Source organism: Aythya marila (assembly GCF_965140915.1).
Source record: "Aythya marila genome assembly, chromosome: 5".
Classification (NCBI taxonomy): Eukaryota; Metazoa; Chordata; class Aves; order Anseriformes; family Anatidae; genus Aythya; species Aythya marila.
Window position 1 is genome coordinate 28,483,803 of NC_139046.1, and position 23,477 is coordinate 28,507,279.

Genomic DNA, 23,477 nt, shown 5'->3' on the forward strand with positions numbered 1-23,477 from the left:
CCATCCACCCTCTTCCACCTCCTCCCCCCGAGCGGCGCAGGGGAACAGGGAATGGGGGTTATGGTCAGTCTACAGCACTTCTTCTTTGCCGCTCCTTCTCGGTCACTCTCGTCCCCTGTGCTGTGGGGTCCCACCCACGGGATGCAGTCCTTGATGAACTGATCCGGCGTGGGCTCCTCTCCACGGGCTACAGGTCTGGCCCGGAATCTGCTCCGGCAGGGGTCTTCCACAGGCGGCAGCCTCCATCGGTGCAGGGCCACCTGCTCCACCGTGGTCTCCTCCACGGGCTGCAGCGTGGAACCCTGCTCCACCGTGGTACTCCATGGGCTGCAGGGGGACATCCTGCTTCACCATGGTCCTCACCACAGGCCGCAGGGGACTTCTGCTCCGGCGCCTGGAGCACCTCTCCCCCTCCCTCTACACTGACCTTGGCACCTGCAGGCTGTTTCTCACTCCCTTGACTCTCCCGGCTGCTGTCTGGCGCAGCGTTTTTTTCCCTGTCTTAAATATGCTCTCACAGAGGCGCAAAACAACATCGCTTATTGGCTCAGCTTTGAAAACAATGGGGCCCTTCCCAAACATGGGGCAGCTTCTAGATCTTTCTCACAGAAACCACCCCTATGGCTCCCTGCTACCAAAACCTTGCCACATAAACCCACTACATCGGTATTTTGGTTTTCTTTTACCATCTCATGCTCTTCACATGTTCTCTGTATCTCCAAAATGGTATCCCTAAAGAGTTCCCAGAACACCTGTGGTAATTCAACTTTTATACCTGCTTCTTTTTGTTTACTTTTAAAGAACTTTTCTCATACATACATATTTCTCCTTTTTGAAGACTCTAGCTGTGGTATATTCTTTGTCTTTTTTGGGCCTACAAAGTTGCTGATTATCAGTACCTGGTGGCTGATCTTACAAAACAGACTTCAGACAGTAACATTTTGAAATAGATCCCGTAAGCCACTCAAATTGAAATCAAGAATTGTTTTTCCTCAGATGGACTCTCTAACTTGTTACTTTATGAAGCATGCATTGATAATGTCTTAATACTCATATCTTTGTCATGCCCTGACATGACATTGTCCTATTGTACACAGTAGTTTAAATGCCCTATTACTGTCTCATGTCCTCCTAAGGTTTCTTGATGCTCCTCTGCATACTACAGTGACATTGTCCTGGTGGGGCAGTGGTAGTACAGACCTGAAAAAATATATTTCCCACCTACCCCTGGAACTTGAGCCCATCAAGATTCAGTATTAGTCATTGGTTATTAGCTTATCATTAGCTTATTGATCTGATTTTAAAACAAAATGATCAAAACCCCTTCTTTTACTGATAGCACTATGAAACCATCTGCTTATCCTACTCTAGACTTCCTGCGTACTTTGCATCGTGATGGTGATGTTTATCTGATTGCCTTCCACCAACTTTCCAAAATGACTGTTATTCTAATGTCCCCACCAAGGGCAGATATTCCACTTCACCCATGTGATTTGTTAGCCTTTCGACTTTTGTTTATACACATGGGTATCACAATTGTGGTTTTCTTTTCTGCCCTGTATTTAAATGACACTCTATACCATTTGGCCATGCGTAAAAGCAGGATTAAAGGAACTCTTGGAAGGACTTATGCTGGCTATACATAAACTTTCTTTATCAAATAACTATTCACTAGAGTCTTATTTCTTTCAATTTTTAAAGAGGTACCTATCAAAGTAAAAGCTTAAACAACTGAAATCAATTAGCGTCAGGAAACTGTACATTCTGATGGGCCTGACTCATCTATGTGGAAACTGGCAGCTAACGTTGTAGCCCCTCCTTGGTAACACACGCTTATGACCTTTCCCTAAGTCTCCACCTAGCTCTTTCTATTTGTAAGTTTGAAGACTTTTATTGCATATGCAAACTATTATATTTGAGGTTTATCACTCACTATAGTGTTCAAATGTTGGGGAAAACTTGGCTGTATAACAATGTCTAATTATTAAAGCAGACGGGTTGTATTAGGTCAGGCAGGTTTTTCTGTCCTTCAAAACTACAACTTAGATGTTGAAATCTTAGATTAATTCTTAGCTCTTGCTCTGTTTTTGATGTTTGCATTAATTAGCAGACAAAATCATGAGGAAATCTGCAAACTGAAGCAATAGTTCAAACCAAAGGTGACTAGGCTGTCATTTACTGAATATAAAAGTCTGAGTTCTTCTGAGAAAGCACAAATGTAATGTGATACTATAATGTCATATATTTTTGAAGAAACAAAGCTTATTTCAAACACCAATAGATGAGGAGAAAGAATAGGCTGTTTTTCTCTCTAAGAAGCAAGGCTTTAGGCATGGGCAATGTCCAATAAGTAACATGCCAGAAATTTTATCCTGGCATGGCTCCCTAAGATTTAGCGTTGTATAACCCAGCTGAAGTGCATTTACTTCTGCTCATTTCTCACTATGGTGATCAATGTAAGCTTGTATACAACGACTGTTAAGGAAAATTTGCCAATGACATCAACTAGGATGGGATTCGAATTTTTACCTGATTTTTTTTCCAAACCAAACAAGTGCTTTGACTTTGTTTTTACAGCCAAACCCCAGTTCACCTATCTGAATTTGAAAGATTCTTGCAGCACAGAGGTAAAATGGTGGTCTTCTGCATTTTCTGAGTTGACTGAAATATCTCCACAGCCACCACCTCAAATGGTGTTTTTGTTACAGAGATTAGAATTAAGAAAGGTTTGACAGGGAATATACCTCTGCCATTAACTGGCACAGTGGGCACAGCATCTACATTGACACACTCTGAAAGCAGGTGTACAACCTTCCTTTCATATTTTTTGCCTTCCTAGCTACATCACAAGCTAGCTTTAAAATGTTTATAATAGTTATAGTACCCAGCATCCTGACATTTACCTTCCCTCTTCACCTTTAGTATTACTGCCTGAATCAGTAATATCAAACTCTTTACCCTTTCATGTCATTGAATTTCTATAATAGGTCTGGTCTGGGTATCTTATCATTTCTGTGCCAACAACACTGAAATTTTACAAAAATCCTCTTTTTAAGATTATCATACTTATAATTATCTTAACAATTCTGAACAATGACATTCTGAACATGATAGGTGACATTCCTGCTTCTGCCAAACCTGAGCTGCCTGTAATACTGCAGCTTGGGGCTGTTGTTGCTGCTCCTAGACCACAGTCTCATGTTTTAATCTGTGGCTTGCTACTGGGCCATTAGACTTTACCTTTCTCACTACACAGAAAATTGATACAAAGAGGAAAAACCTTCTGAGTATAAATGGGATAGTCACAGGTGCCTAAGGCACTATGTTCCTTCAGGGCCTTTATAGCATTGATCATTTTACAGCCTTTTCATCAAGGGGATTACACATTCCCCTTGGCAATTTTCTGTGTTCTCTTTAATGGATTGCACTGCACTTCTGCTCTGAAGCTCAGCCCTGCAGCTTTTCACCATCTCCACTGCTGCCTTAGTTCAAGCTTCTCTCAGAGGTCTTGACTTACCATAATACAGATACAAAATGCTTGGACTGTAGTATCTCATTGCTTATGTAGTGTCCCTCTGCCAAGAGAGAGAGATGTTCGTTCATCTTTCTCCAGGGACTACTATATTTCGTAAATGACTGCCATCATAAGACATCAATTTCCAATTCAATTAAGTTAACGAGCACAACTAGATTTGATGCCTGCAAGCTATTAATCTTGTAAACATTGTGACAGAACTAGATTGAACTAAGTAAAAACACCATCTAGGTTTTAATCCCTAGTTGAGAGAAAGAATTATCACAGTAAAGTCCTACCTGTATCCCTACATGTATGTGTATGGGGTGTCTGTGTATATATAGACACACACACACACACGTGTACGTATCACAACCTCATCTTCAGTCTCTCTTCATTGCTCAGCAAATTCCACATATTCCTGCCTATGCTTAGAAGATGTGGCTGCTTGCAGTCCTCCTGGCTAACCAGGGAGGTACTGGGATTGGCATTGTAGTACCACCTCGTCAAAGAAATTAGCATGCCCATAGCATTTTGTGAAGTACTTTTTAGCTGGACAGTTGTTCCAAAACCACATTTTTGTTCTAACTCTGTGTCAAGTAAACCCAACTCACGCACAAGCTGGCACCATATGCATAAAAATAATGCTTGTTTTTCCATTTCATCATGTTCCATGTCTATCTGCTCTTTGCAGAATGTCATTAAAAAGTGCTCAGTGCCATACATTCACTGTGACTCCAGCATAAAAATAGGATGCTGGTGCTTCTATTGCTCCTGAAGGTTTTTTATGCTTTCTCTTTGTACACCTGCAACTGTGGAATTACTGAAACAAATTATTTCTCCCAGATCTTCCCACAAAACCTTCATTAACTGTATTAGGCCACTGAGAACAAAGTCTGAGATAAATATAAAGCAATTTGGAACTTGACCAAATTACCTCCAATAACAACTCATACTTTTAAGCTTTTCAAACGACAGTTTCAGACCACGGTAAACAGGAATCCAGCTTAAAAATATATATATTAAAAAAAATGTTCTAATCAATCATTTTAAAATGTAATCTAAAAACACAGAATTGAATTAAAAATTCAACGTTCCATTTGGGTGCTTTTTTTGTTGTTGTTTTGTTTTTGTTTTGTTTTGTTTTGAGTGTTCATTAGCACTGCATTATCTACATTCAACCATGTACCTTCAACTCAACACTGGGACAGGGTGGCCCTTTACATATGATTTTTGTAAATCTACTAGGCAAGTAAACTGAAGATCTTTAACCCATGGGTAACTATTTCCAAATACCTGTGTTTTGTCTGTTTCTGCAGCTATCTGCACAAGAACAAATACCTGAAAGTTATCAATGAAGACGCATTTCTGGGAGTACACAGCGGACCAACTCTACTGTGAGTAGGAGAAAATGAAGTAGAGAAAGCTTTTAAAATAATACAATGCTTTCTTTCCAACTGTTATCAGCAGTTGAGCAGCAAGAGTGGGAATGGCATGTTTACAAAAAGATGATCAGCAGTGAAAGCTGTTCTTTAGGGAACTCATTTATTGTTAGAAATAGTGTTCCTACAGGTTTTTCTTCTGAAAGACTCTGTGCTACAATCTGTCTCCTGACTATACAATTGGAGTGCAATTGTAAAACTAAGGACTGTAGTAGCATGTATGTAAAGGAAATGGAAAAAGATTTTTTTAAAGGAATTTTAGACAGAATAGTTACTTCTGGTGCTGCCTTTTCTTCTTTCTCACATAACTCAGCTTCCAGTCTTATTTCATAATCCTCCAAAAACTCTCCAGTAAAATTAGAAATGGCAATATGGAGTGACACAACTTTAAGAAGAACCATATTGTCTGACTCTATTCATTTAGTATTTAACATCGCACGTAGAACCAATCATGGGGAAAACTGAGGTGCCAAAAGTGAGATTCCCTCCTCCACTGCAAAACCAGATGGTGCTGGCAGTGCTTCCTCCACGGAAGAATCAGTTTCACTTTCTGTTCTTCAGAATGGCACCTTTACATCAGCATAATGGTGTGTGGTTTCCATAAGGAATCCTAGTAATTAGCTATAGTTATGAAAAAATACAGATGTTTTTCTCCCAGAATCTTGCTGACTCCAGAAAATCAGGCTGGCTACCAGCTACATGCAGACATTTCAGATACAACTTTATGCTAAGGAGAGTTGTGTACCTACTGTGCAAAGTTGCAACACACCTTTGATAGTGAGGTCATTATCAAATCTCTGATTCTCTCTGTTCCCTGCATCTAAATGCAGATGCATTGTGAGACCTGTGTGTGGATGGTAGCCTGTCTTCTGCTTCAGTTGTCTAAATCACTTGGCCTTGTTGGATGAAGAGGAAAATCTGGCTGAGGGCCCACCTTTCAGGGCCACATTATTCTTCCACATCACTCTCTACCACAAGGTCCACTGGACTTGCTAGCAGAGAACAGGGTCTGAGACAAGCTCTGGTGAGTATCAGGTTTTCCTTTCACCAGCCTGGGGGGAGGGAGAAGCACAGACCACGCATTCCTAATTCTGAAGCAGATACTTGAAATAACTGGATGCTGGGGGGGCAGTCCATAACAATCAGAGTCATTCCAACAACAAATTGTGCCAAAATACTCCTATCACACAAGGGTTGACATTTTGTCTGCTTCCTTAAATTCTCCTCACTTTCCCAGTGGCACATGATGCATCACCAGCTAACCCCAGATCTGAAAGAGGAAGCACCAATCCTACAGCCATGCTTATAAGGGCACGCAGGCCAACTCTTCCTCCCGTCCTCTCACTTCTTTCATTCCCCTTCCCTCTGCAAAAAAATATTGCAGACTGCATAGGTCAACAGGGTAACATTATGCCACAACCTTCTCACCTCAAAGGTGCCAACTGGTGGGACATCTCAGCCAGTGCTTCTCTCCAGGGAGCCTGCAAAGGGAGGAATCTAGTCCAACCCTCTTCATTTTAACTTGCAAAGTCCTTGGGATACAGGTGTGTATGAGAATAGGTAAAGGCAGGAACACACTGCACTGTCTCTCGAGATGCTGTCAAAGACTAAAATGCCTACTTTTTTTATCCTGTCACTGAGTCACCTGAGGGCTAAATTTCAGTTATGCCAGGAGTGACCAGATCCTGAGATGACAACGAGGAGGAAGTGTTTTCCAACTGGTTCCTAGAAGTTATATATTCTGGACAAAAAATACAATTAAGATCATGGTCCACAATCAGCAGGAAAATTGCCCATTTAGGCAGAGCAGAAGAGTGTTTTCTGGAATCAGAAGGCAATAGATCAGGAGGGAACACTGGAAAAGCTTACAGAGAGGCTGTTAAACTTCCTGCTCAGGGAACCTGGGTGGTAGTTTTGTCCCAGAAAGGGCCATTGCTGCTCTGCTTCCCTGCTGGCTGGACTGCCTTCTGCCTTCCAGGAAGGCTCAGGCAACCCACCTCTGTACTGAGGCAGTCATGGTAGTACAACTGGCAGAGACTGTGTTGGTGCTGAGTCAGCCACTATTTTCATTAGTATTCGGTTGATGAGGCCTTTTTCTTAATATTGCACATGGCAACAAAAAAAATCCCTTTCTCGTTTTGTATCTGACCAGAAATAAGTTTTCCATCTGATGCTACCTAGACACCATATTTTCATTATGATACTACTTTGTCACATGCAATGTGCAGTCTCAAACCAAGTCACACTCTCCTGCTATGTTTGAGGTCTCATACAGCTCACTGAACATCTTCCCTCTGGGACTACAGGTGGCACAAAGGGTTGAAAAGCTCCTCCTAGGAATGGCAAAAGAAAAAAAGGGAGGTGAGAGCCTGCAGCAGCAGATTTTGACTCCTGGAGTTACTGTGGGCATTTAGAGCACCACTGTCATTGTTATGCCAGAGAGGTGTACAAGTGATGACATGCTGCAAAGAGTTGTGGGTTAATAATAATGCTGTATGCTGATGTATTTAAGCCACACAAACCTCTTGTGTCAGGGGCTAGAGATCACTTCCTAGAATATACATATGTAACTGTAGAAAACTGCCTTCTCACCTTACCCTCTCTTTTCAAGACAGATTCTGAAATGACTTGAAATTTTTCTGATCTTCTGTAATTATAGCGCTAGCATAGCTGTCACTGACCCTTCATCTCAGGGCATGTTTTACATCTACAATCTAAACAGCCAATTATCCATCTCCCATTAGAATGGTAGACTATAGCTACAGTAGTATTTATAATTAAAGAGGGATGTGATACTACAGTGATATTATAGAATCATAGAATAGTTTGGGTTGGTAGAAACCTTAAAGATCATCTAATACCAACCCCATGGGCAGGGACACCTCCCAGTAGACCAGTCGCTCAAAGCCCCATCCAGCCTGACCTTGAACACCTCCAGGGATGGGGCATCCACAGCTTCTCTGGGCAGCCTGTGCCAGGGCCTCACTGCCCTCTGAGTGAAGAATTTCTTCCTTATATCTAACCTAAATCTACCCTCTTTTACTTTAAAGTCATTACTCCTTGTCCTATCACTACACTCACTGATTACAGAGAGGTATTGTTCTCAAAGGCAGAAGGTATAAAATAGCATGTAAGCATCAGTATATCAACAGTGATTAAAAAAGAGTATTTCACATCACATTCTTTTGATTTGCTAGTACTAAGCTAAAGATCTTTAGAGTATTAATTTTTAATTTAATTTTAATGGAATTGTAGTAGCAATTTTAGAGACTCCTATTATCTGTGAACAGCTAGGAATTATTCTGCATGTGTGACGCAAGAAGAGTTTGTTATTAAGCAGATATCTTCCAAAACCAATTTACAGCAGAATCCTTCCACCTCCACAGATCCCTTATTTGATATTCAGAAACTACTTTAATGGGGAAAAAAAATTCTGAAACTCCCACTTATGTGCTTCCTTAAGAAGGCTGAAGTCAAAATGGATGAGAACTGAGTCAAACACTGTGATTTATCATTGTGTCATATTGAGGGCCAGTAACATCTCCCACGGGGGACAGAAATGTGTTTGCAATCAGTGCTTTATTACACAACCCTGCTGCACCATCAAGACTAACATTAGTGAGTTAATTATAGAGAGATGAGAGATTTGTTAACTTGCATAATAGCCTCAGAAGTCTGACCAATATGGCTGTTCCATATGCCACTTGGGTAGTGTAAATGAGTTGGCTTACTTTAATAAATAAATTAAGTCATTTTTGGTTCAGGCATCTCGCTGTTGTTAGCTTCATTAGCTGGCATAGGAATTTGTGGACATTGGACCTTCCTCAAGAAAAAAGTTCCACTTAAATACTCTTCCTTCTTGAAAAATAACTCCATGGAAAATGATTGCCAGAAGATGAATATTCCTTTTCCTGGGGCAATGAAGGGCATTGCCTACAATGGTAGCAGAATTAAAAGGAGAGGGGGTGGAAGTATCTATCGAGCTCAAAAATGAGATTGTCTTTCTGCCTTGCCTCCCTACCAAGCTGTCAGAACTCATCATCTCTGGTTTGCCTTTTACACACTCCTGAAGTGAGAGAATTTGTGGTTGATGGAACAAATGTCTGTGCCACAGATCTATTGTTTAATGCTTTTTTTCCTGATCAGGATTTCAGCAGCAACAGCAACTTGGAGATCAAAATAATTACCTTGGATCTACCCTGATGGGGAAATTTTCTTCCATTTTAACTTTAATGAAAGCCAATGGAAAATATTTAACTACAAAATAATTACCCTTGTCTAGGTATGTTACATGAGTTTAGGCATGCTCTCAGACCACCTGGTTAGGTGGTATATTTAAGTAGATATTAAAAATTTAGGTACTTTTTTCACGTATTTGCAGTTTGCAAAAGCAGAGGAAGTGGGGGGTGGCATCACTGAAGACAGAACACACGCCGGTCATTCTGATTCCTCTGTCACTGCTGTACATTCAGATGTATACACAGATTGCTACCTTTGGAAAACTATTTTAGCAGCATATTGTTCTTCACCTGACAATGGATTCTTGGCTAGTATTCAGAGATTCAATGGACCCGATTTACAAAAATACTTCAAGAAGAGCTGCTGCCTAGAACACAAAATCAGTAGAATACAACAAAAATATAAACATAATCAGGCTTATTGTGCAATTGGCTTTCGCAAAACATGCAGCCCAAATTCAAAACATTATTGTCGTACAGGATATATGTGGGCAATTGATCATCTTTAGAAAGCAGAAGCACTCTTTAAAATATCACTTCCCGGTCTAGGAAAAAGTCCTACCTATGGAGGTTCCATTCTTCCTGCCACTGAGCACAAGCAAGTCTCCAAGGAACGGGAACACTCCACATTCTGCTAATCAAACAGTGCAAATTTGTCAATTTAAAGACTATTTCAGTAAACAGAAATAATATGAGGAATCTAAGCCCATCTTGCACATATAAAAAAGCACATATAAAAAGCACATATATCTTGTGCTTTTTAAACTATTATAGTACTGCAATACTCAGAAATCTATGTGTGATTAGGTAAAAATTCTTAATTGTGCTACTACGCATTCAATCTCATTTTCTCAACCTTTTAAGTTCTTCTTATTATTTGATTTCATACTACAACCACATTTCTGGCTGTGAAAGAGGTTGTTGAAAAAAGCTATTACCCATTACATCTAGTTCTGAACTTCATAAAGAAATAGTCCAACAATGATAATCCAGAAAAAAGTATAAGACAAATATTTAGCTGCCCAGATTTGATACTTGTATCATACATACAGTTCATTCAGAAAACATCTCCTAGGTCATAAACTATGTTTTACTCCCATATTCCTCTGAAGCTCACCCATGTCTCTGCAATCTAATGTGCAAGTTTCATGTAAGTTAAGCAACAGCTTACTTAGATATGTCAAGACATTCCTAGAAATGTCTTGAGATTTATGAGAAACCATGAGGAAAAAAGAAACAGCTAACGAGCCATGGTTTTAGAAGTGAGCGAATGCACTTTGGTTACTTTTACACTCCGCAGTGCAGAGCTCTGTACTACTGAAGATCGACCACTACCAGTTACCTGAGCAGCTCTATATCCCAGCTAAATGCTGGAGTCTGGTCTGGATCTGGGCTTGCAGGAAATTTTTCCAGCACTTCAAGATAACCCTGAACATTCAGTGTCTCACATAATGCTGCTTGCTTGTTAATATTATAATATATAACATTGTAATTACATATTATATATTTACATTCAAAAAATATATATAATTATATAAAATATTGGACATGATATTATATACATATTATATATTAGCCTTTGGTGGTGGTTTGTCAAAGGCCTTGTAGAAGTCCTAGGATGCTCTAAGAGCAAATTTTTCTCATAACACTCAGGTTCATTTCTCAAGTGGGACTTTACAAAAGCCCTTTACATGCTAACTTCCCTCAGGTATATCATATTAACCCATATCTTCATTAACTGTACTTTTTGCTTGAACTTCTAAGAAAAAGCCCAGTTCAGACATGAGACTGACAGGCCTGTGCTTCCACTGTCCTCCCCAACATTTCAAGAATCCTCCCCAACATTTCAAGAATTGGTGGCTTATTGGCTACCTTACTATCCTGCGAATACGCAGGGCTAAGCTGGAGGCTGCACACCTGTTCTGCTAATTTGACCATTTCCTTCCTGACTCATTATCATTCATTGTCTCAGTTTTCTTGCCCAACCTCTTCTATAGTCACTTAATTTTGTGACAGATGCTCTTGCTGAGTCTATCAGATCTCTTGTATATTCTCGTGCGTCTTTGAGCCAGCTACAGCCTAGCAGTAGTAGCAGGATACTCTGTGCATTGTACACTTGCTGTGTTTTAATAATGTCTTAGTTATCTATATAAATATGTATTAGTGAGGCTGTCGTAGCTGCAGTCACTTCCCATTTTTCTGAGCAGCCCAGAGTAAGGGCTGATCATACAGTGAAACAGAAGAAAAACACTTAAGAAAACTTGTCCTCTATATTAATACAGACACAGATTCAATTATCTGCCTGGTAACTCTGACTTCTTGGATACACATTGCTCTGAAGATTAATAGTTATTATTTAAAACCTTTCCAATCCTCTGCTTTCTAGTTTCAAGACAGCTGCTGAGCTGTTTGAAGTTGTATGAGAATCTTAACATATAATCTTCAATACTGGATTGGTAAGGTAAAAAAATCCCAACCAAGCCCACATTTTTTCCTCTGGCCAGTTGACAGGCTCTGCTAACAAAGTGTGGGCTTAGGTAGGGTAACTGCAACGTTACCTTCCAGAGGAGAACAAATTACCACCAGACTCCCAAGAGGGTTTTCTATTTGCAATAGCAGTGGTACAGACAGGCGGTAAGACCTCTCGGTGGCAGACACGGTACCAGTAGTTCAGGGACTTCCCAAACTGGGGACCCAGGAAACTTCCAGACTTCTGAGCCTTCTTTATCAAGCTTCTATACCTACTCCTTATTACTTCATATAGGAAGTTTTTGATACTTCTGATCATCCTTTCTATGCTTTTCTACTTTATTTGCACACTGTAAAATACGTGTAGTATTTATAGAATTGCATAAAGTATTTGAGATGTAGTCATGTTAGATTTAGAGTGATTTTTCTCTGTTCTATTTTCTCATTCTTTCCTAAAAATCCTTAGCATTCTATTTCCCTTCAACGTTACTGAATAGCACTGAGATGACATTTACAGTGAGGACTCCAAGATGTTTCCAGAGTGCTAGGTAAATTAAACCTCATTGTCATCTACATACTGTTAAGATTGCTTTTCCTAAGCATACCTTATGTTCATCAGCATTAAATCACATCTATTATTTTACCGCTCAGTCACTTAGTATTACAGGATCTTTCTGCTCCTTTTCATGGTTAGCTTTAGCTTTCACCACCCTGTGTAATTTTGTGGCAGGAACAAACTTCATTGCTTCTACTCATTCTCTTTTCAGACTGTTTATGAATATTTCAGTATTATCAGCACTAATTTAGCTTCTGTGGGCCTCTGCTGTGGTAACATGTATATTCTGATACCAGTTCATTTTCTGTTCTTCTCCTAGTATGAATACTTCTCGCTAGGTACCAAGCTCCTCCCCTATTTTTAATTTTTTATTAATCCATGAGAGCCATTCCTCTTGTCACATAACATCTTAGTTACCTCAATCGCAATTGATATCTAACTGACAAGGCTTTTCAGAAAAAAAGTTCATTGTACAAACAGCATCACCTTTCTCCCTATGTTTGTGTGAGAATACCTTCAAAGAACTCCCAAGAGTTTGTGATGTGTCACTTCCCTTCCAAAAAGCATTAACGTTTCCCATCACATGACGTTTAGCCATGGTCCATTCCTGCAGGTAGCTGCCACCACCATGAGTACTTGATAGGGATTGCCAAACAGCCAGCTACGTCTTAGTAAGGTCTTGTCCAAGATGTGCATTAACAAGATGTTTTGCATCAGAAGGAGGTCTACGTAAAATGAGGAAACTGGTGAAAAATAAATAGGTAAAGGTAACTGAGTTAATAAGGGATTAGAGCAACTGTCATTCATGATAACGCCGAGAGAGCTGGGAATGCTTAGCCTGGAGAAGAGAAGACTCAAGAAAAACTTAGCAATGTGTATAAATAGTTGAAAGGTGGGGAGGGAGCTGGGAAGATGGATCCAGGCCTCTTCTCAGTGGTACCCAGTAACAGGACAAGAGGCAAAAAAGCACAAACTGAAATACAGAAAAGTCCAGTTCAACATAACAAAAACGTCCTTACTGTGCAGGTAGTCAAAAGCTGCAACAAGCTACCCAGAGAGGTTGTGAAGTATACATTTCTTGAGATACTGAAAACTCAACAGGACCTAGCTCTGAGCAACTGGCTCTAGATGATCCTGCTTTGAGGACAGAGGTCAAACTGGATGATCTCTGGATTCAAAGATAAAATGACAGTAGGCAGCATTCAAACTGTTCTAAGACCCATCTCAAGGCCTTAGCAGAAACACAATCTACCAAAACAGATCTGAGGGGAAAAAAAAAAAAGAAGCTGACGTTACTGAAATCAACTCCTTGTGACATATTTTAATATGTATGATAGCAAAGAAGCTATTAGAAGTAAAAAGCCCTGCTTCAAACAGTGGAAGCAACTTAATTATAAACAAACACTAGCAAAACAAAAGAAAAAATAAGGCAGAGTAAAACCAAGAGATTGAGAAGCAATTTATTTAAAGAATAAAATTAGTAATAATTTTCTTCTAGACACAAGAAACCAGCCAGAGCGGGTAAAACACAGCGTGACAAGAACAGCACTCTTGGAAAACAATGCATAGAAAAAGCTGAACTATTTATTAGCATGGGTGTTCATGATGCAAGTGCTTAGTGTTCCTCCTACACTTGAAACGTTTTTACTGGTTTATTTCTTTACAGAGAGGTTTAGGGACAAAGCAAACAGATGAGTGGAAAACACTAGCAGAATCAGCTGGCATGCAGCTTATAGTTCTAAAGGAAATCCACAAACCGGGCAATGCAACTGCTGAGCTGAACTCAGTAAAGAGAAAGCATCAAACATACTACATTTCCTGAGAGTTTCAGGATATGCTGAGGTAGAGGAATTTAATTTCAGGTTATGAAAAATGTTGTTTTAGCAATTATAGTGCTCTCTCTTGAAGTATCCCAATAGGTTAAAATGAGTAAGCCCAAAAGAAAATAGCTCTTCCAGTGGAAGATCCAGTCTTATTGAAGAACTGTTGTATTTTTGTTGTACATGCATTACATGGTTGGCTCTAAAGGTGTTATTTTAGAAGTCCTAGTATTTCTTCATCATGTCTGTTCTCCGAGACATTAAAAATAAGCTTTAAAACACAGAGAAAATCATAGAAGGAATTAATTTTGTACTTGAATTTGAATGGCATCAGAACCTAGCAAAGTGATATAATAAATCTTTGAAACATACTGACAGTATATGTACATGCCTGGAAGGTATACATAGTATTCCTAATGAAGGAAATGGACATGTTCTTGTACATAAAGTTATTTATATGCTAAACTGTTAGTTGAATCTGAGCTTGTGAATTGATTGAATCAGTCCCTGGTGTCAAGTTAGGGTTTATTTACATATAGTTCAAAAGAATATGTAGTAACTGCTCTTGTGCTTCAAAAGTGGAAAATACCTGTGCAGCTTGCTAAAACCTCCCCTGGATTTGATATTTGCTGTAGAATTCTACAAAATTCATCAATCACTGTAAGAATCTGAAATTTCAGAGCCAGTCACTTTATTTTCTGAAGTTTGTCTGTTTCTTCCTTTACCTAGGGATATCTCCAGAACAGAGATTGTTAATCTTCCAGCCAAAGGACTGGAAAGCCTTAAAGAACTAATGGCCAAAAACACATGGACTTTAAAGAAGTTACCAGCTGTAAAGATTTTTTTTCAACTAATGCGAGCTGATCTGTCCTATCCAAGTCACTGCTGTGCTTTCAAGCACATGAAAAAAAGCAGTGGGTGAGTTTTTAAAGGAATTAAATGAAGACAATGTTTTAGTACTAATATAAAGTTACATATATTGACACTTATGAACATTTTTCTAGGTATAGAGGACATTCTTTGAAACAGAGGTTACAATTCCAGCTGAGGGAAAAAAGAATTTTTGATATAATTTTTGATACACAATGTGTAGGACCTTTTTCTTCCTTTTGCTAAGCCCAGAAGGAAAAAAAAAAATGGTAGAAAGAACAACCAGAATATGCTACAGCAAGGACTAGAAAAATAACTTTTTTGAGGGTTTATAACCTCATGTTTCAGATGTTTTCTAACTGAAAAACCAAGGATGTACGATATTCTGCAGTAGTAATTTTAGCAGGATTTCCAGCTTCCCATCAGAAGAGGTGCTGATAGCTTCTGGAGGGAAAAAATACATTTATAGATGTCCTGTTTCAACACAGCAACTAATCTGCTGCATGGGGGGAAGGGGAGCACACAAGAGGGAATGGCTTGCTGTGGTTAGCAGCATTCTACTTCAGAATTCAAATTCAGTGTAATTTTCTACAAAATTTAATAAGGTTTAGAGCCATGAACTCTTACTGAGGCCAGCCCTCAATTCAGGAAAACAGCCTCAATCTTCAGTAATGCAGTATTTGCCATTGCAGTGTACAGTATATTAGAAAATATGCTACGATAAGTGCATGAATTGTTGAAGAAAAAACTCACGTACCAATAACATTCACAGTTAAAATGGACTGGGAAAAATGAGGACAATCAAATAAGACGGGAGAGATTCAAAACTTGGACAGGAATAATGTGCAGAAGGAACCCAGCACAACCTAATAAAAAAAACACTACGGACATGCATGTCTATTAGCGAACATGAACATATCTCAGACTGAATTTTACGCAATCTTAAATTTTAAGTGATTTCAAGTTCTAAACAAAAAATGATGCTGAATTGCAACTTTTTTCTACTAATAAATACAAATTAATTTTGACTACAAATGCAGGTGCATCACACCATGATGCACTGTATTCCCAACTACTATGGTACTAGTTAGCTGTAAGTAAAGTAGAGGAAATACATAGAACAGAAATGAAAGTGATTAAAATTCTTACAGAAAGTGATTTGTGAGTAAAAATGAAAAGGAAAATAACATTGCGTGTATCATCTAAGGCGTTATAAACAATCTTGTGAACTACTACCAAGAAGGAAGAGGGATTATAGATGGTGGCAGGCCAATTTACTACTGGGGATATCTGACAGTAATAGAGAAAGGAAAGACGTAGACTGAAAAAAAAAATAGCTATTGTGATGATGAAGTCTCCTGAGATGTTTGACCCTAGAAACGTTCAAGCTTATTGTTCACTTTATGTTAACAAAAATATGTCTGATTACACTTTTATAGCTACATTCTTATTCAGTGATTTGTTTTTGAAGTGTTCCCTTTGTTTACCTCAGACTGTAAATGCCAGTGGTAATTCTCCCCTGTACTCTTTCAGAATTCTGGAGTATCTGATGTGTAACCAGACCAGCAGTCACAGCTTTCGTAAGAGAAGATCAGTCAAAACTCTCAGAGGTCCACTTTACAAAGATTATACAGAAGAATACACAGACCACACTGATACTACATATGACAAAAACACCAAGTTCAGAAATTTTCATGAAAATTCCCAATATTACATTTTTTTCGAAGATCATGGGGAAGGAAATGTTGGATTTGGCCAAGAGCTGAAGAACCCTCAAACGGACGACATGCAGACCTTTGACAGTCATTATGACTATCCTGTCTGTGGAAGCAACGAGGATGTAATATGCACTCCAGAACCTGATGAGTTTAATCCCTGTGAGGACATAATGGGATATCAATTTCTGAGGATTGTGGTATGGTTTGTGAACCTGCTGGCCATCCTAGGTAACATTTTTGTCCTTTTCATCCTTCTGACTAGCCACTACAAATTGACTGTACCACGCTTTCTTATGTGTAACTTGGCCTTTGCTGATTTTTGCATGGGGTTATACCTTCTCCTGATTGCTTCAGTGGATCTCTACACCAGGTCAGAGTACTATAATCATGCTATAGAGTGGCAGACAGGGCCTGGCTGCAACACAGCAGGCTTTTTCACAGTCTTTGCTAGTGAACTTTCTATATACACACTCACTGTGATCACCCTGGAGCGCTGGTACGCCATCACGTTTGCCATGCGCCCAGATCGGAAGATTCGCCTCCGGCATGCTTTGGTTATCATGCTGGGAGGTTGGCTCTCGTGCTTTCTTCTGGCCCTTATGCCACTGGTTGGAGTCAGCAGCTACAGCAAAGTCAGCATCTGCTTGCCTATGGACACAGAAACACCAGTGGCTGAAGCCTACGTTGTCTTTGTTTTAATATGTAACATCATCGCTTTTGTCATCATTTGTGCCTGCTACATAAAAATCTACATCACTGTGCGAAACCCTCAGTACAAGTCAGGGGACAAAGACACCAAGATTGCCAAACGGATGGCTGTGTTGATTTTCACTGACTTTCTGTGCATGGCTCCCATCTCTTTCCATGCTTTATCTGCCATTATGAACAAACCATTGATAACTGTCACTAATTCAAAGATTTTGCTGGTACTCTTCTACCCACTCAACTCTTGTGCCAACCCATTTCTATATGCTATTTTCACCAAAGCTTTCCAAAGAGATGTGTTTATCCTGCTAAGCAAGTTTGGAATATGTGAGCATCAGGCTCAAGTCTACAGAGGCCAGACAATCTCAGCCAAAAACAGCAGTGGCTCTTATGGGCAGAGAATCAGCCGAGGGGTAGGTCAGATTCTTACGAGCATTCAAGACCCAGTCAATGATTACCTTCCTGCTATGACAACACAAAACCAAATTCTTGTCGAGGAATCCAAGCAAACTGAGCTATGACATCTCCAAGTATCACAACCACAATCTAGTAAACAGCTGGCTGTGCATACAGAAAGTTGAGTGAAAAGATAATGTTTTCTCCTTATCCTTTTTTCCCTACCCTATCCTTGTGATATCTCAAATAGCTTCTGAAAGATGAGTCACTTGAACCTTGTCTCACATTCTTATCAGTGCAGGTGACAAGATAGTGTTCCAATGATGCTGCTGGAAATGGATGTGAAGGTTCTATATAAATAGGAAATTTAATATACTGAAATAAAGTCAGCAAATATTAAATGTACCTTCATCTAAAAAATAAAATAAAATAAGGAAGCAGGAGACCAAGCATAAAACGTCAGAGTACCATTGTCAGGGTACTGTTATGACTAAAATGGACGTACAGTCTTAGAGATAAAATGAGATTAAAAAATACTAAAAGTTGAAGCTCTTCAGTGTTAACTGCCTGTGTGTCAAAAGCTTTGGTTTTATAATAGCAAATTCTTAAAACTTCCACTTGGGTGTGAAACGAAACAGATTCCTTCTGCTCCTACCATCCTGACCTGAAATGAAGCCAAGACTTTGTTTGCAGTTTTTGGTTTACTTAGGTGAAGTGAGAAGAGAAGCTTCTTACTGCTATAAAGGCAAATACGAAAAGACAAATACCATTGATTTTGCTGTTATTCATAACTGGTAACAAACATTAGGACATTTGTCTGTGTGTTGCAAAAATACCTCTTGCTATCACATTCTCTCACTTTCTGATAAACCTACGTAGGAGATGGTTTAATATGAATTTCTTGTAAAGAAATTCAGTCTACCCAAGTTAATGTTGTTCATATTTTTTTGATGGTTGAAAATTTGAGATTGTACTAAATTTTAATGCAGCTCTCCATTCTTCACCTAACTACAATGCTGTTTAATTTGAACATCAGGAACCACTTTACTGCGCAGGTGACTGAGCACTGGCACAAGCTGCCCAGACAGGCTGTAGTCTCTCTTCCTTGGAGATCTTCAAAAGCCACCTGGGTGTGATCCTGGTTAACCTGCTCTGGGTGGCCCTGCTCAAGCAGGGGTTTGGATGAGATGACTTCAGAAGTCACTTCCAACCTCAGCCATTCTGTGATTCCACGAATCTGAGCACATTTATGTTGAACACCAAGTACTGCTTCCTTACCACTGCTGTTCCTACTTACCTCTCTCTTACACAGCTAGAATGACTTTCCTTCTAGCACTTGCTATGCTGAGCTGCCTCACTTAGACAGAGGGTGCGGATTGTGTCTTCAAGTTACTTCATGCCCTTCGGTTACTGAATTGAAGGCCAGCTGTTGGCTCCTCCAACATGTTTTAAGAATACCTCTCCATCTTGTGGGGAGATCTGTATCTGAATGTTGTAAGGTCTGCAGTACAGCCACGTATACCACATGGTTATCTTTTGGCTGGCCACTGCATGCCTGCAGCTTAGGTGCATACTCACCACACTGTGCTTAAGGAAATGCAAGCTCAGACACAAGGAACATTACACAGGTTCTTGCTACAGCAAAGCACTAAAGCACCCTTCTGGCACACCTGCTGCTAAATACAGCCAAACTTTAGATCAGGCTTGGCTGTGGTAACTTCACCCACATGCCACAGTCAAATAAGCCAGGGCCTGGCTCTCTGCATCTCCTGCAGAGATCAGGAGTCGGGTTAGAAGCTGCTCTGCATCAGCTTGTTAACACTTGTGTGGCACAAGTGCCTGGTTCTGACAGCAGGATCAGACCTGTTCTCAGCCAAATGTAGATACTAGCTCTGCAGGACTGGTGCTGAGATTGCCATTGATTATTTCACCTATCTATTTGGAATGCCTACCATGAGAACAAAGAATACTGAGTGAGTCTCTGCCTTCAGGTAGGTATTTTAAAGCTCATTTTTGTAGTATCTATACAATTTTAATGGAGTTACAGTCTTTGGAGAATAGTGATTAAATTGAGCAGACAGCAGTCAAGACTCTTACAATGAGAGTCAGTAGGCTCCAAACAAACATAATGGTAGAGCCCTTCCAACCATGAGCTATTACAGCCAGTAACTGCAGGATTGTGAATGCCATATACATACTCGTTCAAACACAATTTGATTTCACATTCCTAATTATAAATAAAGGCTGCTTCAGTGAACAGAAAAAAGGGCCTACCATTCACTGAAACCATGACATGATCTTATAAAAAAAAATTATTCCATCACTGTTAACTCCATCTTGGGACAGTAGCATTCAGAGCACCCTAGTCCTGTCCAAGAGTACCATACACAGCAAGCTACTACAGTTGCAACCCCTGCCCTCAGATTCTGCTGTCCTTCTGACACAGAAATGCTCGTTAAAGGGAGAAATGGTTATCTGTCCATACTTTCCTGAGTGCCTTTATCACTTCATCAGAAGCTAAGACAATCAAATTCCATGCATATACTGTATACATGTATTTATGCTACAAATTCCATATGCACTAGTGTACCAGTAGGGGGGAAAAGAAAATCCAAGCTTGAATCATATGCTTTTTCAAAAAGAGAGGAAAGACTAAATCAATTAACATTTTAAAACTGTTTTTAGAAGTACCACAGATCACTTATTTCAAACATCTTTTCACCTTAAATGAAACCAGAAGATTCACTCCATGGAAACTACTAGGACATTGGAAAGACGTGGAATTTTGGACTGCCTGCAGTATGACTTTGAATTAATACAGCCCTTTGCTGTTACTTACGGAAGACGTGCATTTACACATTATTGAACTTTATCTCCCACCACTGCACATATTTTGTCAATTAAAAAGATTCTGTGATATTGCCGTTATGAACAAAGTTAGGTATTTCTGTTTTGTCTTGCATATTCCTTTTGTGTTTATCTCGATGAAAAATATTTAAGAAGCTACGGGAAACATCCATGCAGTAGACTTTCAAATAAATTATTTTTCATGTGTTTATTTGTAAATAGCTGTATCCTATAGATATTCTCTTGCATTTCTGCTCTGGTCAGTCCTGTCAGCCATTTTTGGTTTTGCATACACCCTGATGTAATAATTGCTATTTTAACTGTCTCAGCAAGATGTCCTATTCCCGGCAGTAAGCACTTTTTTTTTTCCTTTCTCTAGAATACTTCAGAAATAATGCAGCGCATTAGAATAAAATGTTTTGTTTGAAATTTTAAGAGGCCCAGTGAGCTTTTCTGAAGGTTTTAGAATATTTTTCCTCTAAAAGAAGTTAAGACCATTTCTCCTGCACTGAATTTAATTGTTCTCCTTGGCTAGCACACAGCCAAAAAAGACTGACACTATTTGACGGAGATTTTGTTTTTTTCCCCACAACTAGCAGGGAAAAAGTTGTCCTAAACAGCCATTTCAGTGCAGCAGAGATGGAAAGATACATCTGTATTTTACTGAGATTACTGCTGAGCTCCGGAGTTCCAAAATCATCACTGAAAACATTCAAGACAGTCAGAAGAATCACCTAACAGCCATGAGATCCTCTTCAAAGACTAAATCTGGTATTTGATCATTTTCACACTCCTTTCTAAACTTGATTTGTATGTGACAGCCACAATGACTAACGATTGGATACTTCATTAGAAAACACACACAGTAAGAAAATTATGTGGTAAAGAGACTGCAGCAAGAATTCTCACATAGCTAAATAAAGTATCAGTCAAGTCTTGACATACCCTCCCTGTCCTAAAAAAACTCAGTTGACTTCAGCATCAGTGCACCATGATGCACCATCTTGTGGCATTTATGAAGCTTCAGCTCTCATGAAGCTTTAGGGCTCAAGCAATCTCTTTCTCAGTTGTAGATGCTAACTGGGACAAGTAGGCTAACAAATGACCATGAATAAATAGTTCTTTCCAGGAGGCCTGTGCTGTTCAGCAAGTGCATTAGGGACCTGGAACAAGGAATGAACAGTAAGGAAAGTTTGCAATAAAACTAAGGTATCTAGAGAATCAAGAAGAACGGATATGACTATGAACAACTGCAGAAATACTCCTTAAGACTGAATGACTGGCAAAAGAAATTCAGCACAGATATAAAGTGATATGCAGGGAAAAAAAAAAAAAAAAAAGACAAACACACATCTTAAGTGATGTGCTCTGAGCTGCAAGGGCAAGACTGGCTGTCCTCACTCAAAACCCTGCATAGAAATGGCAAGAGCCACAGTCTTCAGGACTTTGGCTGGCTCTGTGAATTTGGATGGGAGAACAAAATATAAAAATCCCGTTTCAGGGTGGCAGAAAACGCCAATATTTTTTCTACATAAACTTGTGAGATTGTATTTGCATAATTTATAGTGCCAATACATACACAATGAAAGACTTCCTCATTCTCAGACACAGAGAAGAAAAAAGCTGTAAAGCTGCATCGCAGCCTTGGTTATGAGACTTGAAATTTTCTGTGAGCAATTTAAGCTGGCTATCTCCCTTCTCCCCACCCAAGGACAGACACGTTTTCTTGTATGAGTAGACAGATGACACCACCTGCAGTGGGTCAGCTACAGTCAAAGTAAAGCACACCCTGCTATGGAATCCTGGAACCTGTAATAAGTAATAAAAAGTAAATTTCAAATCAATACCATAGCTTTTCAGCATACAAACATAAACAAAACGCACTTCTATTTCCTTTCTTGCCAGATAGTTTATATATTAATGCTCACAATATAGCCTTTGGAAAATTCGTATGAAAGAAATCCTTGAATAGTAAAGCTTGATCTGAGCAGAACTCCTATACTCATGTGTTAAAATGAGCCAACCCCTCCTTTCCAGGCTGTTTGGCAATAGCAGCATAATCTGTTATTTGTTTGTTTTTTTTTTTCCCCTAACAGACGCAAGGCACCCTTGGTCTAAAACCCCTCCGCAATCAAATGGTGTCTGGCTTGCAGTTAAAATTGGATGGGGTAAGGCACACAATTAATTGAACACCTAATCGTGCCTTTTTGTTGTGCACTCCCCTACTCCTTGGAAGGGATTGTGAAAACATATGACACTGCGCTCTGATGTAGGCTTTGTTGGCTATGGCACAAGTTGTGAAGGGCCATTATCATGCTCTGGAACAGAAGGTGGTTAAGAGGTCCTGGTGACGCACACTGAGACGTTCTGACAGCACTGTAGACCTAGAATTGATACTGGGCCAATAACACATCTACATCAAAATTGAAATACTTTTAAACTGTTTAGTTTCTTCTGTCTAGCCTAACTTATTTTTGTGTGATTATAGTGACATGAAAGCAAATCAATGGATGCTCTAAAAGGTCCATACATGGACAATTTTATCAGCATAACCCACCAGTTTTAACCTCCTTTCCCCATGATGCACACATGTTGGTGTGAATTGCTACAGTACTTCAGATTATCTCAGGGTCTCATATTACACAGAATACTAATCCTGTGGATTTTTTTTTTGTTTGTTTGTAATTGCCAGTCCTTATTTTCCACCCTTAACATATTGTATCAGTATTCAAAAAAAATGGAAAAGTCTCATCAACTGCAGCATAGGACTTGGAACTCTTTTGGGCCACCGTGAACTTCCTTCTTTGAAGAGTTCACTTTCTGCTTTAATATGAATCAACCCAAGCTTACCCTGTTTTTGGGTAGTAGCACTCCATGTTGTTCTGATTCTATACAATGCCAA

The 23,477-nt window shown here is 39.5% G+C and overlaps 1 protein-coding gene across 3 annotated transcripts in view; it reads left to right on the forward strand.

Moving 5' to 3' along the window:
* TSHR (thyroid stimulating hormone receptor) overlaps nucleotides 1-21,001 on the forward strand; it is a 69,845-nt gene extending 48,844 nt beyond the window's left edge. For 2 of the 3 annotated variants that reach the window (XM_082761662.1, XM_082761663.1), the window contains 3 exons: nucleotides 4,834-4,911; nucleotides 14,769-14,957; nucleotides 16,443-21,001. In XM_082761662.1, coding sequence (XP_082617788.1) covers nucleotides 4,834-4,911; nucleotides 14,769-14,957; nucleotides 16,443-17,853 — 1,678 coding nt within the window. In that variant the 3' untranslated portion in view covers nucleotides 17,854-21,001. The remainder of the gene's footprint in view (nucleotides 1-4,833; nucleotides 4,912-14,768; nucleotides 14,958-16,442) is intronic. The other variant, XM_082761664.1, reaches the window with a different exon arrangement.
* The last annotated feature ends 2,476 nt before the right edge of the window (nucleotides 21,002-23,477 follow it).